At 34.9% G+C, this 26,893-nt stretch overlaps 1 protein-coding gene across 1 annotated transcript; it reads left to right on the top strand.

Annotated features, from left to right (window-relative positions):
- The first annotated feature begins 22,950 nt into the window (after nt 1-22,950).
- Nucleotides 22,951-26,711, top strand: LOC132294977 (uncharacterized). Its single transcript, XM_059793039.1, has 4 exons — nt 22,951-24,268; nt 24,824-25,042; nt 25,131-25,222; nt 25,338-26,711. Exons 1-4 carry the CDS (start codon nt 23,477-23,479, stop codon nt 26,059-26,061), a joined length of 1,827 nt encoding a protein of 608 aa, XP_059649022.1. The 5' UTR covers nt 22,951-23,476; the 3' UTR covers nt 26,062-26,711.
- The last annotated feature ends 182 nt before the right edge of the window (nt 26,712-26,893 follow it).

Here is a 26,893-nt window from a genome sequence, read left to right as displayed (position 1 = left end):
TAAATGAGAGATGAAATGTGAAGAGGAAGAAGATCCGAGAAGAAGGAGAGATCAACACCTGGTTCACTATGGAGATCTCGCCGGAGATGGAGGAGATGGGTAAGGTTACAGCGGCGTAGGAACTAGGGTTTGGAAATGGGGGAGAATGGGATCTTATCCTCTATTTAAAAACTGTCGCACATGAGTTCGATCGATCGAACTAGAATCTCAAATCAATCGAACTTTGAATGATTTTTTTTTTTTTTTGAATAAACAAGAAAATAAAAATGAAAATATTTTTGAATTTTTGAAATTTGAAAAGTCAAAACAAAGTCAAACAATGAAATGGAAAATTGAGATCGATCAGAACAAAAGTTCGATCGATCAGACAGAGAGCAAAAAATATACAGGTTTTTGGTTCCAAAATTTGGCTAAGTGTTGGAATTTGAAGATCGATCGAACTTGGAAGTTAGATCGATCGAAGAACTTCAGATCGATCTTGGAATGTTTCGATCGATTAGACAGAGAGCAAAAATATGCAGGTTGATGCAGGCTCAAAATTTTTCTTAGTGTTGAATCTTGAGATCGATCGAATTTGGAAGTTAGATCGATCGAATGTCTCTTGATCGATCTAAGAGTTAGTTCGAACGATGGGACAGAGAGGTGATTTAGATGCAGGTTTCTGCAGGTCAAAAAATTTTCTAAGTGTTGGATGCAGAGTGGAGTTCGATCGATCGAACTTAGGATTGAGATCAATCGAACTATACAAAAATGCTCAATAATGACATGAAAGCTCTTGCAATCCTCACCAAAGTTCCTTTCAATGCATATGAGAACCAAAAACAAGTATCTAGACTCCGTAAGAAATAAAATGAAAGATAGAAATAGGGGAGGAATAGGGTTTTGACACCCTACGAATGCTTTTACTATTCTTTAACGTCTCTAGCAAGACGTTGGGCTCTTTTAGCCCGGATCAAAGATCTTGTTATGCATCCCCTCCTTATTGGGGTGATGAATGGTTCTTTGAACTTTTTCCAACAAATGGTTCTTCGAAGAACTTGTTGGTTTAAGCTCAAAATGAGCTTTTGGTTCCTTGTTAATGCAATCTTCTATATGCTCATACACCGGGTCAACTAGATGTGCAGCTTCAAAATGTCTTTGAAAGACTTGGCCCTCTATGTAAGGTTTCAATCTTTGACCATTAAGTTTGAAAATGTTGCCCTTCTTCAAGTTTTTGATTTCAACTGCCCCATGAGGTGGAACAGAGATGATTTCATAAGTACCTTCCCATTTGGTTCTCAATTTCCTAGGAAAGAGTTTCAGTCTAAAGTTAAAAAGCCAAACTTTTTGACCGGGTTCCAAAGACTTTTTCATAATATGCTTATCATGAAAGGCTTTAGTTCATTCTTTGTAGATTTTGGCATTATCATAAGTATTGTGTCTCAACTCTTCTAACTCACTCAATTGGAGTAACCTATTCTCTCCGGCTTTATCAAGGTCAAAATTGAGCTTTTTAACTGCCCATAAGGCTTTATGCTCTAGCTCAACCGGAAGTTGGCAAGGCTTTCCATATACAAATCTATAAGGAGACATGCCAATGAGAGTCTTGTATGCCGTCCGATAAGCCCACAAAGCATGATTTAGCTTTCTTGACCAATCCTTTCGGGTGGTGTTAACCGTTTTCTCAAGAATATGCTTAATTTCCCGGTTAGACACTTCAACTTGCCCGCTTGTTTGAGGATGGTAGGGAGTGGCTACCTTATGAGTGACGGAGTACTTAAGAAATAAGTGCCTCAAGAATTGATTGCAAAAATGTTTTCCTCCATCACTTATTATAGCCCTTGGCATACCAAAACGAGCAAAGATATTGGATTTGATGAATTGAATGACCACGGAGTGATCATTCATTTTGGTAGCGCATGCTTCCACCCACTTGGAAACATAATCAACAGCAAGAAGAATGTATTGAAAACCATAGGACATAGGAAATGGACCTATAAAATCAATGCCCCATATATCAAAGATCTCAACAACAAGTATATTAGTCAAGGGCATCATATCTCTTCTAGACATTGTCCCCATCTTTTGACATCTCTCACATGATTTGCAAAAATTGTAGACATCTCTATGAATAGTGAGCCAAAAGGGCCCACTTTGAAGAACCTTCAAGGCGGTCTTCTTTGCACTAAAATGCCCACCACATGCAAGAGTGTGACAAAACACTAGGACACTTGGAATTTCACTCTCTGGAATCCATCTTCTCACAATTTGATCCGGACAGTATTGTTATAAGACAAGGTCTTCCCAATAGTAATTCCGGATGTTGGCAAAGAAACGATTATTTTCGTTCTTCAACCAAGAAGTTGGTAGCTTGCCTACTGCAAAATAATTCACAATATCGGCAAACCAAGGCATTTTTCCATTAGAAATTTGAAAGAGTTGTTCACCCGGAAAAGAGTCACAGATTGGTAGACTGGGGAAAGGCTCTATTGATAACCTAGAAAGATGATCGGCAACCACATTTTCGGTGCCTTTCTTGTCCTTGATTTCAAAATTGAATTCCTGAAGAAGCAAAATCTATCTAATCAGCCTAAGTTTTGTTTCCCTTTATGTCAATAGATGCCCCAAGGCGGCATGATCAGAATAAATAACAACCTGGACCCTAAGAGATAGGAACGAAATTTATCAAGAGTATATACTACGGCAAGTAATTCTTTCTTGGTAGTGGAGTAATTCAATTGAGCTCCCGAGAAAATTTTACTTGCATAGTATATGGCACAAGGAAGCTTACCCACTCTTTGTCCCAAAACTGCCCCCATGACATAATCAGAAGCATCACACATGATTTCAAATGGCAATGACCAATTGAGAGGTTGCATGATAAGAGCAAATGATAATAATTCACGCAATTTATGAAAAGCGTCCAGGCATGCTTGGTCAAAGACGAAAGGAGTTTCCTTGGCAGGAAGATTGCACAAGGTTCGAGCAATTTTGCTAAAGTCTTTGATAAAACGGCGGTAAAAGCCAGCATGACCTAGAAAGGAGCGAACCTCTCTCACCGTTGAAGGTGGAGGCAATTCAGAAATAAGCTCGACCTTCACTTTGTCAATCTCTATTCCTCTTCTTGAGATAACGTGACCCAAAACAATACCCTCTTAAACCATGAAATGGCTCTTTCCCAACTAATTACAAGGTTGGTTTCATGACATCTCTTGAGCACTAGATCTAAGTTTTTGAGGCATGCATCAAATGAGGACCCAAAAATAGAAAATTCATCCATGAAGACCTCTAGATACTCTTCCACCATATCCAAGAAAATTGACATCATACACCTTTGGAATGTGGCAGGTGCATTACACAAACCAAAAGGCATCCGTCTATAAGCAAATGTGCCGAATGGATATGTAAAGATGGTTTTCTCTTGGTCTAATGGGTCGAGTGCTACTTGATTGTACCCCGAATAGCCATCAAGGAAGCAATAATATTGTTGCCCGGCCAATCTCTCTAGAATTTGATCAATGAATGGCAAAGGGAAGTGATCCTTCCTAGTGGCGGCATTTAATTTGCGGTAATCAATGCATACACGCCATGAATTGGCGGTACGCTTAGAGATTTCCTCACCCCTTGCATTCTCGACCACCGTAATCCCCAATTTTTTGGAAACTACTTGAGTTAGACTTACCCATTTGTTATCGGAGATTGGGTAAATGATTCCGGCATCTAAGAGCTTGACAACTTCCTTCTTAACTACCTCCTTCATGTTTAGATTAAGTCTCCTTTGGGCATCCCTAAAGGGTTTTACATCATCTTCCATAAGTATGCGATGCATACAAATAGAAGGGTCAATTACCTTAAGATCCGCCACACTCCATCATATGGCTTCCTTATTTTCTTTAAGCACACTTAAAGCACACTTAAGAGAGCATCTTCTTGGTCTTTTTCAAGATTTGAAGAAATGATAACCGAAAGAGTCTCGTTTGGTCCTAAAAATGTATACTTAAGATTGGAAGGTAAAGTTTTAAGCTTAAGAATTAGTGGAGAGACTAAAGATGAGACCGGTGGAGTGCTAGAGAGTGGAGGAAGAGGTTCTATTAGAGTCTTCCAAGATGGAAAATCTAAGCTTGCAACAGATTCCATAAGATTGCTTACTTCATTCTTTGAATTTTCATCATCAAATCCACAACTTCCATACATCTCAAGAAGATAAGAGGCTAGAGGATCATCGGATAAAAGAGATGAAAGACTATCCTCAATTGGTAGTTTCATTAGCATCGTTGGAATTGATTCCTCAACAACCTCATCTAACACATCTACAAGGCAACACTCATCTTCATCCATGGGATGTCGACTTGCATAGAAAACATTAAGTTTGATCATCATATTGCCAAAAGAGAGGTCCATAATCCCGGATCTACAATTAATTGTTGCATTTGCGGTGGTAAGGAATGGTCTTCCCAAGATGATTGGGATGTTGTTAGAGGGATTAGCAACCGGTTCGGTATCAAGAACTACGAAATCAACCGGAAAGTAGAATTTATCTACCTTGACAAGAATGTCCTCAACCATGCCCCTAGGTGTTTTGACGGATCTATCGGCCATTTGAAGCACCACCGAGGTTGGCTTCAATTCATTCAACCCTAATCGGACATATACGGAGTAAGGAATCAACTTGACACTTGTACCTAAGTTAAGAAGAGCTCTACAAATTTTATGAGTTCCAATTACGTAAGAAATAGTCGGAGCATCGGGATCTTTGAACTTAAGTGGAGTGTTTTGTTGAAAAATGGAGCTCACTTGCTCCGTAAGGAACACTTTTTTAGGGCTTGGTCCCTTGCTCTTCCACTTTTGTGTGCAAAGATCTTTCAAGAATTTTGCATAAGGTGGAATTTACTTAATGGCATCCAAAAGAGGAAGATTGATATTGACTTGCTTAAAAACTTCCATCATGTCATGTGTTTTCCCTTCTTGCCTCCCATAAGGCGAAATTTCTTTTAAAGCATAAGGGAATGGAGTTTTGGCTCACTAGACTTTGTAATTTGAGAGGATGATAGAGAAGATTGAGAATTCTGGTTAGGAACATTTTCATTTAGAGGAGTAGGAATGGAATTGGAAATCGGATGGGTGACAACTTTAGGTTGCACCGATTCAACATCTTCCTTTGGTAGCTCAACCCTGTTGTCCACTTGCTTACCACTTCTCAAGGTGGTGATGGCTTGTGCTTGAGCTTGGGAAGAATAACCCCAAGTAGGGTTTGCTTCCACACAAAATTGGGCCTTTGGATTCCTCTCGGGTTGACTAGGCAATTTCCTAATTTTTCTTGCATTCAATGCATTAGTTATGGTCCCGATTTGGGATTCAAGCTTTGATATAGATTGAGAATGGGAATGCAATAAGTTGGTATCCTTTTCTAAGCTACCCAAGGCCATCAAAACCTTGTCTTCAAATGTGGAATTACTAGAAAGTGCTTGAGGATAATGACAGCCAACTTGGGAATCATACATTTGAGGATGTGAGAAGTCATTCATTCTTTGATGATGGAAAGAAGAAGGGTCGAACCTTTGAGAACCTCCATTTCTTTTATGAGGTGGAATGTATTTTCTTTAAAGATTTTTAGCTTGGTAAAGGATTTCATTCCACAATGGAACATATGCTTTTGAATAAAGATGAGCAAATGTGGCATTAACTTGTTCAAAGTGTTCATTAACAACATGTCCATGGGGATAATTGAAAGTAGTATGCAAAACACTTGAACATGTCATGCAAGGCTCACAAAGATGAGTTGTATGATGATAAGGAGATGCATTGATAGCCAGTTTTTGATTCAACAAGAATTGATCAAGTTTTTGAGAAAGAGTTTTAACCTGGGCTACAATTTCCCTTGAATTTTCAATTTGACACATTGTTACACTTTTCTCCTTTTTAATAAAACCATGATCAAGCCAAGAAGTGTAATATTTGTGTAAAGAATTTTCCCTCATTTTTTCAAAGAGGTGCCAAATGTCATCTTCATGTTTTCCAAAATATGAACCTCCACATGAGGTATCGACTATGTCCTTTTGCATGTCGGATAGGCTTTCATAGAAGTATTGGACAACTTGCCATTTTGGAATACCATGGTGTGGACACTTTTTTAGCAAGTCATTCAATCTCTCCCAAGCCTCATGCAACAACTCTCCTTCCTTTTGAGAAAATTCTCTAATTGAAGCACACATTATATTGGTCAAACTTACGGGGTAAATTTTTTTAAAAAACTCATTTTGCATTTGTGCCCAAGATGTTATTGAATTCACCCCTAAAGTATTGAACCAATGCTTTGCTTTATTTTTAAGTGTGAAAGGGAAGAGGAGTAATTTAAGAACTTCCTCCGGGACATCCATGTACCTCACGGTGGAACATAGTTCAAGAAATTCATTAAGATGCCTATATGGTTCCTTTTCATCCAAGTCATAAAATAGTGGACACATTTGAATGATCTCGGGCTTGATTTCATATTGATTAGCCTCAAAATTAGGTAATACAATGCAAGTAGGTGTATGGTATGCATGAAGATTATAATGATCACGAAGGACCATTGGAGGAATTGGGGCTTGAACTTCGGGGTCATGTTGATTAAAAGGTACGTTTTGCATGAAGCATGGGCCTAAGTAACCAAGATTACCCTCTAGATTTTCCATGTGAATGCCTAGAATGTATGACAGGACAAGGTCTATGCAAGACTACAAATGACACACAAATCACCACAAAACAAGCAAGCACTCCTCCTTCGCAACAAACCAACAATCAACAAGCTTCCTCCACATACAATGTTCCCATACTCCCATGCTTTGATAACAATGCAAAGAAAAGTAAATTGTCTCCACGCGGGCTCACGATTTATCTAAAAATTCAGAAACAAGCCTCCACGCAGGCCGACGATTTAACTAAGGGATTGAGTAAGATAGTCTCACAAAGGTCATTTAGCACTTCAACTCCAAATTTAAAGCTTAGCTTAGCAAAAAAAAAAAAAAAATTATTTTTAGCACTTTTCCTTGCTTGCTTAGCTCCTTTACTTGATGGCTCATTTACTTGCCTCCTAGCTCAATGCTTCTTGTCAAAGATGAACAAACACAATAAGTAATCTAAAGAAAAATAAAAACAAAGTAAAGACACGATCAAAAGAGTACTAATTCCTAATTGATTCCACAAATACGACGTTGCCTAATCCCCGGCAACGGCGCCAAGAACTTGTTGGTCGTCGTCCTACCATAAGCTTAAGAGTGTGAATTTTAAGGCGAGGGCCAAGAGTTTTACATTTATAGAAGCCACTACTACCTTTCACTATAAATATAGCTAGGGCGAGTAGGGATCGTCCCAAGGGATTGGAGTCGTACTTGGTTATGGAATCGCAATTAGGGTTAGTAGGTCGAGTGATCAAACAAATGGTTGGTTGGTTAATTAAACAAGAGAGTAACTAAGTTAAACTAAGTAATTGAATATAACAAAGAGTAAGTGAGAGAGAGAGGGATCTTGGGGTTTAGAGGTCACCACCAAGCAATGCTTTTCTACACTTCTAGCTAGTGACTAATGAGGATAATGTGTGTTGCAATATTGGTGTGTATGTGTGTGTTTGGTTGATTCAATTAGTAAGGGTGACTAATTAAACATACATTGTCTAATTAACATGTGAAAAGCACAATATATCTAGCAATCAAGTATATATTGTCTAAATAGCATGTGAAAAGCACAACATATCTAGCAAGTCATTAATCCTTTCATTAAGCTCACAAGCCAAAAACACCACAAGGTTAGAGACATATGCTACTTGTATTCAAAAGTATGGAACATCAAACAACTAGCATGGATTGTCCTCTCATCTAACAACTATGCTATCACTACATTACAATTAAACTAATGACATGAAATTAAACTAACTAAGCTAAGGGAGAGGCATAATCCACCAAGAGATGCGCATGGACCATCTAGAAAATCACAAGAGCATTCTTTTAAGCACAATGTTTTGGCAATCTCTAAATCTTTAGCATCAATACACATAGACATGCATCAATAACTTAAGAAAAAGAGGCCAACACATAAACATCTATTCTAGCATACATAGATATATGGATAGAATGAAATGATCAATTGGAAGCATTAAACCACATAAATCATTGAATAAACAAGATCTATATATATCAAAATGTCAAAACAATAATTACAACACTAATCCCTCAATAATACACAAGATTAAGATATAGAAAGCATGTTTGGGGCTAACTCTAGCCCCAAGAGGATATCTAGCCACTCATGGTGACGTTGCTCCAACCCTCAAGGGCTAACTCCATGGTTGAAATCTGCTCCTTGTTGATGAAGGACTCCAATGGTGTCTCTAGCCTCAACATCCTTTATGCTTCCTCTCCAAGAGATGATATGAAAATCTAATTGGCTCCCCTTTGTAAAAAGCAATCCTTATCCTTATATAGGTAGGTCAAAATGACACCCAAAATGAGCTGGGGTCGTACACACAATATTCCCTAATGATTGGATAAAGGACAACTTTCAATGAGATGGAAATTTAACTTTTTCGCACTGGAGGAAGTTCGATCGATCGAACTTTGGTTTGATCGATCGAACTAACTGAGATCTATCGAACTTAGGCTGAATCGATCCAACTGGCTGAGCTTTTTGGAAAAAGACAAATCTGAGATATTTTGGGAGATATTTATGGGAAAAGGACAAAAGTAGTTAGTGGGTGGTACAGCTGTGGATAGGATCAATCATTTGAATAAGGACAAAAGTGTTCGATCGATCGAAGGATGGTGTTGGATCGATCAAACTTTTGGACTTTATGCTTTTGGATCTAGGCTTGGATCTATCTTGAAGTGCTGAGATCGATCATTGTTTGATCGATCGAACCTTGAACTTGGATCGATCGAACTTTGCTGCTTCCCACCTTTGGCTTCATTTGCTTTCTTCTTTCTCCACTTTGCTCCTTTCTTTGTTTAATCCCATAATTACTTCAATTAAGCTCTTATTTGGCTGAGTTAGCTTATTTTCGGGATAAGTGCCTGAAAATGAAAATAATATAAAATTAATCTAAAACGGTAAAGTAAGATAGATAAAGGTACTAGAATGTCTAAGCTTAAGGGGTTTAAATACGCACTTTTCAGCGCTCATCAGATTCAAAAAAGCATACCTCACCCAAATTAACAAAGTAACATTTATCCTCTGGTTTGGGTTTGGGAAGGTGAATAATTGAAGGAATGAAATATTTGATTCTACAAGTAAGTAAATTCTCATCCTTAATTAAGGATTCTCCTTCGCGTGGGGGTTGTTTGGAAAAAGCAGTCCTTGGTCTTGAAGAATAATCAACACCAGATTCGCCAGCGTAATCAGGATCAAGTTCTTCAACACTTTCAGAAGTTGAGTCTTGAGACTAGGATTCAACATTCAAGTTATTCTCGTATACAGACATGATGAGATTGTGGATATCGTGAAAATAGCGAAGCCACTTTGGAATTACACCAACAACCCGACAGAGACGACTGGACCCGGTTGCGTATCTCACCAATTGAGGTTTGGAAGGATCCAAGTAAAAACAGTAATAACTACAGCGATTGACAAGGAACTCAGTGTCATGATCCAATTTAAAAGATTTCAGACAACAAGAAAAGAAAAGAAAAAGGGAGGTAAATAAATAAATAAATATATATATATATATATATATATATATATTTATGAGAAAATACTTTTTGAGTAACAATGAAATTCTCGTGAAAGAGTCCTACTAAAATTTGGAAGGGGGCTTGTACTAAAAAGGAAATAAATAAAATATAAGAAAGTGTCTATACATATTAGGTAATTTTTCCTTGGTCCACAATGTACCAGGAAATAGGGGGCAACTGATAGGGAAAAATAAACCTAACCTAGTTTGACCTAACGATAGAGGCAACTAAGTATTGACCAACCGTCAGACCTCTTCGACTCTCGAACGATAATATTTCGTGACCAAGGATAACGATTTACATTGGATCAGAATGACGACAAATCTTATCAAGGATAGGATTTCCATGGGATAAGTTCCATAGGATAAGGATCCATGGGATAAGTTCCATGGGATAAGGAAGATAATATTTCCTTATCAGGAATAAGAGAAGTGACGATAAATAGGAAGACGACTCGGGAATAAGGTACACACAAAAATTTTCTACTAGAGATTACGATTGAAATTCCTTCTCTAGAAACCCTTACTAACTTACTAACTTAATCGTCGGAGGGTCAAAGGCCGGCACCACACCGGTGCTTGACTTTGCCATCTTTATTTTGCAGGAAATAGTGTCGTACCAGACCGCGGCGAATTTCAACCCCAACAGGAAGTATAAACAATTTTTTAATAAAAGAAAGGGGAAAAATCACATAACCCCCATATATTATCATTTTCGTCCAAACAACCCTATGAAAATTAAACGTCCTCCTAAACTATAAAAGGTCATCAAGTTGTCCCCAAATCGGTATAAAATGTCAAAAATGTCCTTATAATTTAATTATTAAATTTAAAACTTATAATATTATTGTAAGATTACAAAAATATCCCTAAATTTCTTCCTTTAACGCCTCTTTCTAAAACTCTCACCACACCCATTGCTTGAGTTCATTGGAAATGGCGTCGACCGTGGTGGTGGTTGATTTTTGGCGGGTTTTGAAACAATAGACAAAATTTCAGGATTTGGTGTTGGGTAAGAAGTGGGTATGGTCTGAGCCGGATAGAATCCGAATCTCGGTGAGCTCATATTCTGAGCGCAGTTCTCTTCGCAATTCGATGGCCTCGCCGATTGAACCGAATAAGAATCACCCGAACCGAAATTTGATAGCCTCCCCTGAAAACCCATCATCGAATAGAAGCCGGAGTGATTGAAATTTGAACCTCTTGGAGTGGGGTTTCTCGACGAGCTCAAGCTGTAAATCTCTACTCCGTGATTGAAATTTGAAACTCACTTGAAGTTCACGTAATGTCATTGTTTTAATCATATGGTGTTGACTCTGTTTTCTTTGTTCTTAAATTACGTGCAAGCTATTATATATTTCTGTACTTCTATTATATTTGCTAATCAATAGTTTAATGTTGTGTCTAATTAGAGAATTCTATCATGAGGAATAAATCATAAATATTTATTATAAAATAATCAGATGTGCCTTGCTCAAACATACTGAATATATATATATATATACACATACATACATACTGCATACAGAAGTGATCAAGCGGTAAATATTATACTTTTTACTCTAAATTACCTGAACCAAGAGGCTGCTGGAGAAGTCGCCACACATGGCCATCAAGAAAGGGATCCCCACCAACTCAAGGGTACTTTTGTAATCTTAAAATAATATTATAAATTTTAAATTTAACAATTAAATTAAAAGGGAAATTTTATCCTTTTATACTGATTTGTGGGCAAGTTGATGATTTTTTATAGTTCGGGGGTGTTTAATTTTCATAGGAGTTTTTTGGACAAAAATGATAGTATAAAGGGGTCTTCCGATTTTTCCCATAAAAGAAATGACCGTTGCAATAAAGTTCAAAATTCCAAATTTAAAAAACCTGTCCCAATAGCATTCATATTTATCGTTATACCCTCACCCACCTCATAACAAAACCGTTTATCTCCTCTTTCATCTCCTGATATCATCACCCAATTCATAAACGGACCCTTTTCTTTACATTTCATTTGTGCTTCTTTTCTTGTTCTTCATGTTCATAAGGTGTTCGATCTTTGGTCGCTGTGAAGCTTAAATCAAATCTTGATTTTTTTTTTTATTTTTTGGTTAATTTCACTAACACCCCCTCAAGTTTGGCCAAATATCACATAGAAACACTTTTCGAAAATTACTACCACTCACGTAATAAAAGTTTGGTCCGTTTTTCACTCACACCCTAAAAACTACTTTTTAGATGTGTCAGACCACTTTTTACATATAAAAAGACATTGTTGCCCCCTTTGACTTTGTGTTAACTTATTAAAAAATTATTTAATATATATAATAACTTAACTACCTATAAAAACCATGTTAAATACTCAAAATACCCATTGCCACTAGTCATCAATCACCACTATCACCCTCACCAGGCCAGCACCACCACCAATCACACATATATACATATACATAAATCAGAGACAAAATTGGTGGACAATTATGAATCGTACATAAGTAAACAAACATGCATATATATAACATATAATATATATACACACACACATACATATGCATATGTACATGGAATTAGAGCAAAAGAAAAAAGCGAGAGCAGAGTGAAAGTGGAGTCCTAGACACTGGAATTTAGCATAAATGGCCAAGTCACCACCAAAATGACATCACCTCTCCCTCACCATCAAGTTTCCAATAACTTCCAAAAATATGGAAAAATGAAAAAGAAAAAGAAAAAAAAAAAGGCAAAAAAAAAAAAGAAGATAATCACAGAATTCAACTTATAAATGCAAAAAAAGCCATGCCTGAAAACAATGTTATTGATTAATAATTAAATTTACATGTAGACGTAATAATTAAATTATAAAATTCCTTCTAATGTGTATATAGAACAAGCCTCGGTAGAGAATGAATTGGTAAGGTTCAAGTATGGAGAGACTTATTTCTATCATTTCCAACTCGCATTTCAAGGAAATCAACCGGTTTTCTAATAATATGGAAAGGGAATAAAGTTTAATTTCAAGGAAATCAACCAGTTCTCTAATACTGAGAGATTTTGATTGTGGGTTTTGTGCAAAGAAATAATAAGAAATTAAACGAAAGTTGGAACCAGATAGAGAGATATAAGAAGTATTGTAGAAATTTATGAGATTGTTGTCATCGATTTGATGGTGAGAGCCAGAAGATCGTCGTTGACGATTTAATGGTGTTATCGGCGTTGAAATTTGATAGAGTGGATCCTATGAAGCTTATGCACCTTCAATCTCTCTCTCTCTTTGGATTTACCAATTCTTACACCCAGAAAGGAGATTTGATTGGAATGATTCAGATGATCATATTGAGAGGAGGAGAAGAGGAACATGCAAGCTTGGTGAAACGTAGAGAGAGAGAGAAAGAGGTCCTTCAGCCAAATGGTCAAGAGAGAGAATGATACTAACGGGAGTGGGGTGGGTCAGTAGGTAATTAATAGGGGTAAATGCAGAAAACACTTCTCATATTTTGTGTAGTAATTTTATCCCTTATTTGAAAAAGTGTATAATAAATACCCCTAATTTTTTAAAATTATGCAAAATTACCCTTCTATCAGAAATCTAATATAAATTATTGATATAATACCCATTTTACCCTTTTAATCTTCCGAAAATGCCCATTAAACTGTGTCATTTTAAAATTTAGCCTTTAATTATATATTAATATTTATAAACAAATTGTATGCTAAGGTGAAGGCGTTGTTTCTGGTGGTTGTTGGCAACGATGATAACGAAGGTAAAGTAGGTGCTGGAATGTGCAGAGATCGTCGGACCAGTTCTGCGGCCATGGCTCTCTCATCTCAAGTCGCCATTTTGCATCCGCTTCATCCCGAGTTCAACTCAGACGAGTCAGCCATCTTCAAATCGACCGATCTCTTCACCGGCACCATCTTCATCAACGGCGGACAAAACAAATGCTACCCCTGTTAACAAACCAAAGAAGAAGGCCAGAGGGGCGAGGTTGTGGATGCGGTTTGACCGATCCTCTCTCCATGAAATCGTCGACCGTTCTCCTTCATGGTGGTGTTGGGAGGGTCGACCACGCCGAAGAAGAAGGCCAGACGCAAAACGCAACAACCTCAGTTCCAGCGACGACATGGCAAATTCCGTTGAACTGAACTCTGCAATTTTCAGCCAACAACAAATAGCAAAGAAATTTCACCTCTGCAACTTCCAGCGAACAAAACCATACCAAACCCTAACAAAACCATACCTCTGCAACTTCCACCCTTCGCCATCTATACTACCGCTTACCACCACCAATTTCATACACATGGTCGCCACTCTTTCCTCTGCCATCTCATCGCCGCCGTCCTCACCGTCATCCTAATAATTGGAGTCATCTTCTTCATCGTCTGGCTCGTCCTCCGCCCCTGCCTCCCTGAGTTCATAGTCGCCTCCGCCACCATCTCCCCCATCAACGCCACAGCCTCCGAGGTCACCGCCACCTAGGATATCTCTCTTCTGATAAAAAAAAACCCTAACACAGAATTGCAAATGGGTGTGCACTGTGCAAGACGTTCACTGTTTATGGTCTTTTTACAAAATTTTGTATTTTTATATATTTTATAAAATTGTTGACTAAGGGTACTTTAGTTAAGTTTGATTTTAAATGTGTCAAATGGACTTGATTGCACCAAAGTGATTTAAGGTCTGAGTGATAGTAATTTTCGAAAGGTGTTTCAGTGTGATATTTGGCCAAACCTTAGGAGTTGTCAGTGAAATTAAATTTTTTTTTTTTTTAACTCAATTTGTGGTTTACTTTTTTTAACGGCTCAAAACCTATTTCAAGGGCTACCAATTCATCGCCCTTCCTCAATCACAGCCTGAAGGTACGATACTTCTTTTTTTTATTTTTTTACCCAACAATTTTAGGGTTTATTCAGTTTGAACTACATGCCATTCAGTCATTGAATTCTATTGATTTTTAATATAAATACGCCATTCAGATTATTTGATTCTCTCTTAATTCATGAGCTCTCCCTTAAATTAGCATACTTTTTGGCAAAGAAAATAATACACAAATTGTATAATCACGATGACATTGAATTTATCCTCTCTTCTCCCAACAATTTTAGGGTTTATTCAGTTTTGAACTATATGTCATTCAGTCATTGAATTTTATTGATTTTTAATTAAATACACTATTCAGATCATTTGATGCTCTGTTTGGATGTCAAGAAATTTTAGTAAAAAGGATATATTATTTCAAAAAGGGGCTACTATGAGGTTTTTTCATGAGCTCTCCCTTAAATTAACATTCTTTTGGCAAATAAAATAATGCACAAATTATATAATCACAATGACATTGAATTTATCCTCTTTTTTCCCCCAACAATTTTATGGTTTATTCAGTTTTGAACTATATGTCATTCAGTCATTGAATTCTATTGATTTTTTTATATAAATATATTCAGCTGATTTGATGCACTGTTGAATGTCAAGAAATTGTAGTAAAAATGATAAATGATTTCATAAGGGGCTTTATGACTGAGTAATGCTACTGTATGGTTTATTCACGAGCTCTCCTTTAAATTGTCATACTTTGGGTTATATCATCAGTGTCAATACTCAATATAGTAAAATGATCTCACATTAAAAAAAATCAGTTCAAAATACTATAAAATGAAATTATAATGTTAATAGTGTACTTTGGTCAAAATAAATGTGTGTAAAACTTTGATTGATTTGTGTGATTTACTGTAAATGAATTTTAGTATGACATTGTGACTATATAATCCTCATACAATCTCCTTTCAGCCTGCTAGATCCGTGCCTCAATATGATCATGACAAAAAGTTCATAAAAAATGCCATGAAGTAGACCTCATGTTAGCATTACTCTGTGGGTAAAATCCATGGTTTTGATTTAGTTGAATTTTGAGCTTAACAGATTATCATTCTTTTTGGGCGCCATATTTACCCAAAAGGAAGTGATCCAGAATTTTGATTGTTTTTTTCTTTTCCCCTACATTTTCTCCGCTCCCAAATTGACCCCTTTGAAACTATTTCATTTCATATAGGTCCTTTTGTCTAGAATGGTGGATTCAGAGGGAGAGTGTCCCTATTTGGAGTGTCCTCCATTGTTTCGTGGTGAGAATTACAACCATTGAGAACCATTAAAAGCCTTAGATTATGACATGTGGAGTGTCATTGAAGATGGACCTCATGTACCTAGAAAGACCATTGGAACACAAGATGTCCCAAAGGAAAAAAGTGAATGGGATGCTAATGATCTGAAATTAATTCAGTTCAATAAAAAGACAACGCAGAAATTATGTTGTGCATTAGCTACAGATGAACTTGCTAAATTCTTAGATTTTGAATCGGCAAAGGAGATATGAGACAGATTAGAGGAGATCTACAAAGGCACCTACCAAGTTAAACAGTCCAAAATTAGCATGCTCGAAGATGCTTATGAACGCTTTAGAAAGAAACCCGAAGAATCAATTAGTGAAATGTTTTGCTTCCATTGTCGAAAACCGGGGCACATCAAACCGGACTGTCCACAATTGAAGAAGGAAAGCAACAAGAAGAAGAACAAAAATGTGGTAGTGAACTAAATTTGTGAAAGCTAACTGTTTTTGTCAAGGTTATGTTGCTTCAGTGCCAATTTACTATAAGTAGTTCAAGTTCTTCTGATGGCATGTTTCAAGGGGCCAAGATCTGTTTTGTTGAAGCTCCCATTTGTTTTTTTAGGTGAACTTCCATTTATGGTTGATTTACTTCATCAAGCTTACTGATTTCAAGCCCATGTACTCTCAACTGACACTAAAGATTTCAATTCAACTTGTTAACTTTTTCTCGTGTTTGGGCAGGATTTGGGTGGAGTGGAATCCCCTCGGTGGATGTTGTGCATAAACAAACATATCAATGTGTGAGAGAAATTTTCAAATTTTCAAATTTGATATTGGAATTTAAGTAACATGTTTTTATTATTTATTATGTGATGTTTGTCAATTTCTTTTAATATTACTCACTTAAAATTCAGCATATTTTTTCAAAGAATAATAATAATCAGTGATGACACTTGGACAAATCCAATTAATTTTATGCAAGTATGAATTGATGCTATCATGATATCAAAAATATTAATGATATTATAATAATGTTAGTCCCACTCACAAAGATCCATGGAAGTTTGGTTTTTGAATTCCAAATTATTATCCATTTTTAAATACACAAGTCACATCACATGTGATTTCAAGTTTATATATAAACTAATAATTGTAAAAGGAGATCGATCAAGCTAAACAGAGAAAATGGATTTTTTTTTTTTCAACAGAGCAGGTGGTTTGATACCAATTTATCAAAAATTTTATGGGCTGGTTTTGATGCTTATGGGGTCATTTCATTATATTGGGCTTCATTAGAGATATGGGCTTAATCTTGTAATTCCATTACATTAGATATATAGCCTCGTAGAAAGGGCTTAATCTTGTAATCCAGTTAGGAGCACACCATACTCTCCAGACTAGGGATTGACACTTAATGAGGAGAGAAAATAAGAATTTGTTTGATACAAGGAAATAAAAAATAGAAAGTATGACAAAATTTTCTTTCTTTACAAATTTTTATCCGTTCAAAAATGGACGGAAGAAAAGAGGGAAGACTAATGGACTATTATAAAAGTTTTAAATTAAATATTATACTAAATTATACAAATTTTAAATTTCAATATCATCTCTATATAACTTATAATATTATAAATATTATTGGATATAGTAATAAAAATAATTAAAATTTTCTCTTTACTTCTCTCTTATAACGAACATAAAAAATTATAAGATTATTTTTTTCTCTTTTATTCAACCGAACAAAAAGAAATAAATACACAATCTCTTCCCTTTAATTTATCCCTTAATTTCTCCATTCCATCCAATTTTTTTCTTTCCTACCGATACTAATGCGCCTTCTTCTTCTTCTTTTTTCTACTTTTTTTTTTTTTCTTTTTCTTTTTCCAACAAACTAAATGAGGCACGATAATTAAACGCTATACAAACTAGACCATTGAAAAATACATCAATAAACCATTCCCACATGTAAAAAGTGCAGTGTCGTCACCAATGACTAATATGATGATGTAGGAATTGTGTATCATTTCCATATCGGAGGTTTTTTTTCTTATGGAAAGTGGTTGTTTGGTCTTCTACTTCAATATTCTATTTATACTAATGCCTCAACCGTCTTGTGCCTATTCTGTGCGCTATTAAATCAATAACGCAACAAACTATAATACAATGTAACACACCATATCAAATATGCAACATTCGTGCGATATGAACACTAATATTCACGTATTATATGTTTACGTAATTATTGTGCCGTCGATTTAAATTTTTTATATTAACAATTTAAAATTATTACATTGTCAATTTAAAGTGATCCATATTGTCGATTTGAAGCACGGGATGACACAAGAAAGGACAAAAAATAAAAAATAAAGTCATGGAATGGTTGGAAGTTGGAACAACCCCACAATTTGGCTAAAGTTTTTTTTTTTTCGGGTGGATCTGCTTATCCTTGCAGAAGAGGATGTTGTTTCCCAATTGTTGTTGTTTCTGGGCGCTGCTTTGTTTGTTTGCCAAGGAAGAGGAAGGGAAAAAAATAAAAATAAAAATAAAAATTGTTCTTGAGAGAAAATTACTATTTCGTCCTATGTTCTCTTTTTAAAGTGTGTTACATATGATTTTTTTTTTTTTTTCTTTTTCTGTTGAAATTGTAAATCACTCCAATTTTTACTTATACCTTTTTCATATTAGAAGGAAAAATTTGCAATTATATTCTATTCATAAATTGATAATTCAAATATTTTCTTTGTTTAATTATTGAAGCATTTAAAAAAAAAAAAAATTAGTTATTGACTTTTTTGTGTCATTTTATGAACTTTAATTGAAGTATAAAAAAATAATTCAACAACAATAAATGATCTTTTTTGAATGGATTTTGTTAAGTAATTTTTTTAATTAATTTAAGTTTAAATTAAATTGATTATATTTGAAGTACAGAATGTAATATTCATTGATTAAAAAACTTAAAAAGTATATAAAAATAAATTTCAACGAAAAAAAATGGAACTGCTAAATAGAAAGCTTTAAAAATGAAAAAAATGAATTTTGCAAATAAGTATGATTACCAAATTTTACTTTTGATCTGGTAAATATATATATAAATATATATATATATGGAAGATTTAGGGATTCAAAACTTAAATGGATTTGAAAAATAGCTCAAATGTAGGACTAATTAGAAACATAAAATAGAATTTTAACAAAACTTATGTCTTACTTATATTGTGACCCAAAATGATTGTTGAGCAATAGTGAAAAGGATTACGTTCTTGTTTAAAAAAATAATAATAATAAATAAAAAATTAACGAAAAAAAAAAATCCTCAAATCGAAACTGAACCTTCTATTAACTAGAACACTATTATAAAATGTTATTAGAAATAAGTGTCTCTGGAAGTATGTCAGCTGAGTACCAATAACCACTTAAAGTTGGGACATATTCATTATAGATTCAATGTGTAAAGAAAAAAACTGAAAAAATAAAAATAATGCCAAAATTGTCCTTATTTAATTTACAAGCAAAGTTAAGCCTGCAACAAACTGAGCAACCGATTCATGCAACAAACCGAGCAACCGGCATATTCATATCCTCAATTCAAAATCATTACAATCATCTAAAAGTTTTAAACTACTCCAATTATTGATGTAGTAACATGTGCCATCCTAAGGGCATGCATTTTATGAGTAGAGATGATGGATACGCCGCTATGTTATTAGTGTACTTACTCAATGATAATAGGTTATTGTAAAAAAAAAAATTTCAACTACTTATAAAATTACTAATAACGAGATAATAAGTTGTGTTTTATTAATTTGGTACACTTATGACATGACGCGTGTGACGCATTCATATTATTACTTTGCATTTTTTTCTCTCCAAACCTACAAATTTTATGCCCACAGACGTATAGCGGCGCTGGCAGGATCCGGGAGGTAAGTTTTTGAGGTCTCGCGTGTGTTGTAAAGTTGATACACGTACTCTAAGAAAAAAAATAAAAAACCTACTTAATATAGGGTTGATTCGTTAATGGAATGAGAAAAAGGGAAGATAAAGGAAATATGTTAATGTGGTTGTCTAAAAATATTGTTTAAAAATACACAATAATTTTATACATTAGTGATGTGTATCTTAACATACTGCTGGATATAAAAATAAATTTATACATCTTGCAGTGTATATTTTATACAAAAGAGTATTTTAACATAATGCTGAAAATGCTCTAAGTCATAAGAGTAGAAAAATAGTATATGTGGGGTGGAATTTTTAGTAACGATTTGTTTTTAAAAGGTATTATATCCAAAAATATCCATAATATTACTTTTCCATTTTTATTTTTTTATTCCCAATATTTTTAACATTTTTCTTTTTTTTAAAAAAAAAAAAAAATATATATATATATATATAGAGAGAGAGAGAGAGTCCTGATCTCTTGCTCCCTATGGAGCAAGAAAATTAATCCACACTTTTAATATAGGCCGTTAGATTAAATCAATCTAACGGTCATTTTTCAAACCCACCTATAACCTTTCCTTTTAACATAAAACCATTCTCACCCTATTTTTAGTTTCTATATTTAATTTTACCATTACCACCTACTATAACAGTAAAAGGTAATCATCAAAATAAAAATAGAAACCTTTGAAAAAAAAAATAATTCCAGTATATTCTACTAATTTTTATTTATTTATTTATTTAGATGTTTTTTTAAAAGAAAAACAATACTCGTATCTTTCAATTTTACAACAACAGTATGATATTATAACATTTTATAAGTAACATCAATTTTGCAACAACAGTATAATATGATAGCATTTTCCTAAGAAACATAATTTTGCAACTATAATATACTTATTTAGTATAAGTAAATTTACCAACAAATATACTGTAATATTGTATTTTAGAATATCGAATTGATTAATTGGAATTGAAATTGAAAAAAATTTCATTTAAAGTTTGAACAAAAATTCTTTCTATTTCAATTTAAAGTTGGATAGTTGGTGAAATTTATTATTGAATCTGTGAATTTGTGAGTTTGATTATTGAATGATGATAATGTACTGACTATGGTGGGACTGTAGAATCCACCTCAGAAACAACAAGGTAACCCAAAAAAAATGGGTGAAACTCTTCTTACAACCTTATCCATAGAGAGAAATCATTTGTCACTTTTGTATATGGATTCAAATTAGCAATGCACGAACAAATGGAGAAAGAGTTGATAATTACCTTTTATTATTACAGTAAATGATAATAGTAAAATTACGTATAGAAACTAAAAATAGGGTGAGAGTGGTTTTCTATTACAAATAAAGGCTATAGATGGGTTTGAAAAATGAAATTTAATCTAACGATTTATATAAAAAGTGAAGATTAATTTTCAGAGCATGACACTCTCTCTCTCACTCTCTCTCTCTCTCTCTCTATATATATATATATATATATATATCAATTTTATATAGTTGTTCATCGTGACCTATCATCTTACAAAATTAAATATATCATTTAATAACCCATGAATAAGGACTTAATTATATTAATCTTAACTTTTGGGTTTCCATCATTATGCCTGTTATTTAATTATCCATAAATGAGTTATGACGTATGACTTTTGAGTTTCTTGATTAAGTACTCTATTTAATTATCCATGAAAATAGAGTATATAGATAGGGTGTGTCTATATAGAATATATATATTCACAAAAATATTCACATACACATAAATTGAGATGAGACGGAATTATAGTGAATGGAGTTACCAAGTCGAAGAGAATTTCCGATGAAACATTGACGAAGAATTTGGTAACAAATTTAGAATTCGACGAGGTTCTGACGAAGTTCGAAGAAGTTCTGGTGGCGGTTTTAACAATGGAGTTGTGCATTTCAATCAAATTTCTAGTAACAACATTATAAATTCCTAAAATTCTAATTTGATAATGGTTCCAACTTTTATACTCCCTACATACATATATATATATGTGTGTGTGTGTGTTTGAGTTTGGATATAATTTTTAAAATTATATTTTATTTTAAACAAATAAATGGACAGAAATAAATATATGGGTTTATAGAGGTGTCACTCTTTAAACATATAAATTATTGAATCTAGTTTAGTTAAAATGGTACCTGCCTATTGCACTTGAGAGACTTCAACCATTTTCAATAAGTAATTAGGCGCTCTAAGTCGAGATTTGAAATTATGTTTATTTTTTTAATTATGTTATTTTGAAATATTATTATTTATCACATATTTATATTTATTTTATTATCTTTTCTTACATTGAATATATTTTCATCTATATGATTTGGATCCAACAATTAAGAATTTAAATGTTGAAACAATCTGAATGCTTATATTGGAAGATCAAGAATCCAAGTCTCCCTAAGAGAAAAATGGGTGTATGGAGATAAAATATAAATAATACTTGTATAAGAATTAAAATTTTCCTCTGAGAGAGAGAGAGAGAGAGATATATATATATATATATATATAAAGAATGAGATGATATAAACACTTGTAAATGTTTAATAATTGTTTTTGTAACCTAGTGTGCGTATATATGACACACTTACACCTAAATTTTAACAAATTTAATTTGGATTTCAACACATTTATACCTATTTTTAAACTCCTTTAAAAGTCACATTTCACCGCACTTAAATCTACAACAATTTGAAATTGATACAAGTTAAAAATATTTAACAAATTTCAACGAATTTAATTTGAATTTCAATGCACTTGTACCAATGTGAATATTAAATGGATAGTGTTTGAGTTGACCTAGGCACATGCCCAGACTGAATTTTTTATATTTTTATTTTAGACCTAAATTTTTTTTAGAATTTATGAAGATACCCCCACTAAAATTACAATTCGCCCTACTAAATTATTATTTTTTTTTGCATTTTATACTTAAAATTTTTAAAAATTTATAAAAAAAAAAAAAAAAACTCTATTAAAATTACAAAAATAGACCAACTATATAAGTTTGCCATACAAATTAAAAGGCCCCCTCACAAAATTTTCTGAATCCGTCACTGGTTAACCTGTTTAATAAATTGGCAGACAAACACGAATTGTCACACTACAATGATGTTGAATTCCAGGTTAACATTGTTAGCAAAAATTTAACTTGAAAAGTCGTAGTAGATTTTAAAAATCCGCTAATAATTTATTTTAACATAAGTACAGTACTCCGTAATATTTTACGGATAAAAATAAAAATAAAAATAAAAAAACACACTGTAAGAACCCACGCAAGGATGGCCCACCGGCCCACTGACGTGTTTAAGTGAAGTAGCTTTACTAACTATGCGCCCATACGAGTCATGAGACTCATGACAGTCGCCGCACAACAGCATGATATATGACCGTTGCAGCAACGTTCCGAAATTCTAAATTTTAAAAACCTGTCCCAATAAGCATTCCTTTTTACCGTTACCCACACCCACCTCAAAACAAAACCCTTCTCTCCTCTTTCATCACCACCCAAATGAAAATCTCACGCAACACGAACCCTGAAAATCCATCTTCCTTCTGATATGATCACCCAAATCATATGATCCCTCTTCTTCTTCTTCTTCTTCTTCTTCTTTAAGTTCATAAGGTGTTCGCTCTTTGGTCACATCGAAGTTTAAATCAGATCTTGATTGAAAACTCGATTTTGAAACTCAATTTGGGGTTTAATTTTTTGTAATTGTCTTCATCATTCAAGTTCATGGCCACATTAGCTCCTGGAATTCTGTTGAAGCTTCTCAATGGGATGACTTCTGGGGTTAAGCCGACGAGTGAGCACCGGAGCTCACTTTTGCAGGTGACTGACATTGTCCCAGCGGATCTCGACGAGAAGAATCTCTGGCCAAACCATGGATTTTACATAAAGGTGTCCGATTCTTCGCACTCTATCTATGTGAGTCTACCCTTTGAACAAGATGATCTTGTTCTCAGCAATAAAATGCAGCTGGGACAGTTCATCTATGTCGACAAATTGGAGCCGGGATCGCCTGTTCCTGTGGCCAAAGGCGCGAAACCTATTCCGGGGAGACACCCTTTTGTGGGCACACCGGAACCAATTATGGGTTTAAGAGAGAAGGGGGAGAAAAGTGAGCAAAAGGGCAATTTGAAACAGTCAGCTCCTAGAAGAGGTTCTTGGGGGACAGGGCAGAATGGGACAGAGGCTATTTCTTCCCCATTGACTCTAAAGCCAGTTCCTTTAGATTTCGATCAGTGTACACCAATAAAAGATCGGTCTTGTTCAGCAAGAATTGGGTTTAATCTTCCAATGTCACCGATGATAAGAGGGCGAATGACGAAAGAGGGAAGCTCGGGTGGCGGCGGTGTTAGGTCTTCAGTGGGTGGTGGCCTTTTGTCCAAAATGGTGGACTCAAAGGGAGAGAGTCCCTCATTGGTGAGGAAAAGCTGTGCAACCCCTTTGATATCAAAATTCCCAAGGAGCAAGAGTGTCTGCGAGCGAGAGCCAAGGATCCCAAGAAGTCCCTTCAACTCAGCTGTAGGTACATTTTTCCTCTGTGCTAGTTAATCTAAGTGAAAATAACCATAAACCACCATTTTTTTTTTTTTTTCCTTCTCCTAGTTGAGACTGACACACTTGCTTTGTGCCAATGGGGAGTTGTGACACTAGGCTACAACCCTTGATTTAATTAATTATTTATTTATTTTGTTCAATTGGTTCGGTTATTCTCCAAAAGCCAATGTTTTTATGAAGAAATACAGTAGTTGATTTGGGCTTACAGTCAAGCCCTTGATTTATTTATTATTATTTTTTTCAATTGGTTCTGTTCTTCTCCAAAAAGCCAATGTTTCTATGAAGAAATGCAGTAGTTGATTTAGGCTACAACCCTTGATTTATTATTATTATTTTTCAATTGGTTCTGTTCTTCTCCAAAAGCCAATGTTTCTATGAAGAAATGCAGTTTTTGATTTAGGCTACAACCCTTGATTATTTATCTGTTATTATCATCTTTTTCAATTGGTTCTGTTCTTCTCCAAAAGCCAATGTTTCAATAAAGAAACGCAGTAGTTGATTTTCAATTTCTCAATGTAGGAAAAGAAAAGTTCTACTCCACCTCCAAGTTTGCGGAATGCAAGAGTGGTGGCTTCTCCCAAAATTGGTGGAGGTGGAGGTGGAGGTGGAGGTGCACAGAATTCATCGAATTCAAGGACAACTTTGCAACCACAGGCACAGTCTGGTGATTCAACCTCCAACAACAACAGTACCAGTGTACCCATGAATTTGCCAGGAAAGCTTAGCATTCTGGGAAAGGTAAATTATACTTTTCAAGCACTTCCTCTTTCGGTTTTAAGCACAAAGCTCATTGTTGTCTTGACTTCTCATGGCTTATTATTATTAGGAAGCTGTGCAGCAGAGAGAAGCAGCACAAAAGATTGCTCTTCAAGCACTAAGAGACGCTTCGGCCACCGAAACACTAGTTCGATCCCTCAAGTACAAAATCTATCATGCACTTTGCTTTCTAGATTTTTAGTTGCTGCAACACAGTTTATGGATTGTCTTCAAGTTTTATACTTTTTAACTTGTACAAAATTTTAATGACTGGCAGGATGTTTTCGAATTTGAGCAAATCAGCGAAAACAGATGCTCCAGCAACCTGTTTTGATCAGTTTCTGGAGTTCCATAACGAAATTATGCAGTCTTTAAATGAAATGGTGTCAATACAAGCGGCAACTGCAGCTAGTGAAATGGCTCAAACCACAAACACTGAAGTGAAAGAAAATGTTGGTAAACAGCCAGATGATACTCCAATCTTACATGAAATTGTGCACAATTCCATGGACCAGTACCGAACCTCAGACTCAAATTCATCCAAGAGAAGAAATGCACTTTACAAATCAATTGCAGCCTTTCCTGAAAGAAGTAATCAAAAGATTATTTTGGGGAAGAGTTCAACTTTTAATCAGAAGTCATATTTGGAGAGAAAAGGAGGGTCCACTCCACTCGGCAAACTCCTCCTTGAGCACACAATTGAGAATGATGAGAACAAGAAACCATCATCTTGCGGGCTAAGCAATACAATCAAATTGGGAAAGCAGATAGAAACCGAAGCCGGGAACTGGTTCATGGACTTTCTTGAGAAAGCTCTGGAAACAGGTCTAAAGAAATCGAAAGGTGCAGTGGAAGCAGATGCTCGAAAAGTTCCACAGTCCCTAATACTGAAGGTTATTAACTGGGTTGAAGTGGAACAATGTGATTCCAGTAAGAGGCCGGTGCATCCCAGAGCAGCACAGATGGCCAGAAAGTTAAGGATCAAGATGAAGAATCCTTGAATGGGTATCTAAGCAAAGTTCCATTTTATCAAATTTTGTTCGATATCTGTTGTGAAAATGTGTGCCATGTTGGTTTTTAAATTGTTTGGAGATTGAGCTACATTTGTTAGGTCTGATATGCTTGTACAACATTTAATCACATAACATTCTTCTTCTGGTTTAAGGCTATATCATGTAGTTTATGTCAGGGTATGGTAATTTTATCACATTGAATTCTCCTTCATTATTTTATGGTAGGCACATCGAATGTTCAACTCTCAGAACATTGACAGACAGAATACTCCAAATTTTTTCTTGAAAAGAAGAATCCAAAGCACATTTTTGTGTATATTGCTGGCACACGCCAAGAAAGATAGCACTTCTTTATTTTGTAGAACGAGAGTATGTGAAAGACCACACAATATGAAGACATGGAGTTAGTTAAAGAGCTTCTTAAGAAGACATGGAGTATGTTAAAGAGGTTATGAAGACATGGAGTTGGTCAAAGAGCTTATGAAGAGATGGAGCTTTGACTTGTCAGAAAATTTGCTTTATCATCTGTGTCTTTCAATTTGGCTTGATTCTGATGATCTTCTTTTATAAAATAGTGGATGGATGAGGTTGAAAAGTTTTCAACTCATCAACCTAGTTGAGTTAATTCAACTTGATCAGTTATCATGTCGGACTAATTCTTCGTTTACTCCTTTTCTGTCCCATACAATGTGATCTTTTCGAATGGTTGCAAAACTACAGCTTTGTATCGCGACTTGCATCACTAAGCCTTCCAGATGCTGCCTCCTCGGCTTGACTTCTGATAATTCGGTTTCTCAAGTTATAAGCGCCATTGAAATTC

The sequence above is a fragment of the Cornus florida genome, unplaced genomic scaffold (genome assembly GCF_030987335.1).
Source record: "Cornus florida cultivar Cherokee Brave unplaced genomic scaffold, ASM3098733v1 CherokeeBrave_3.0.0_Hap2_Chr02, whole genome shotgun sequence".
Classification (NCBI taxonomy): domain Eukaryota; kingdom Viridiplantae; phylum Streptophyta; class Magnoliopsida; order Cornales; family Cornaceae; genus Cornus; species Cornus florida.
The sequence above is the reverse complement of the archived record's forward strand: the minus strand, read 5'-3'. Positions and strand labels throughout refer to the sequence as shown.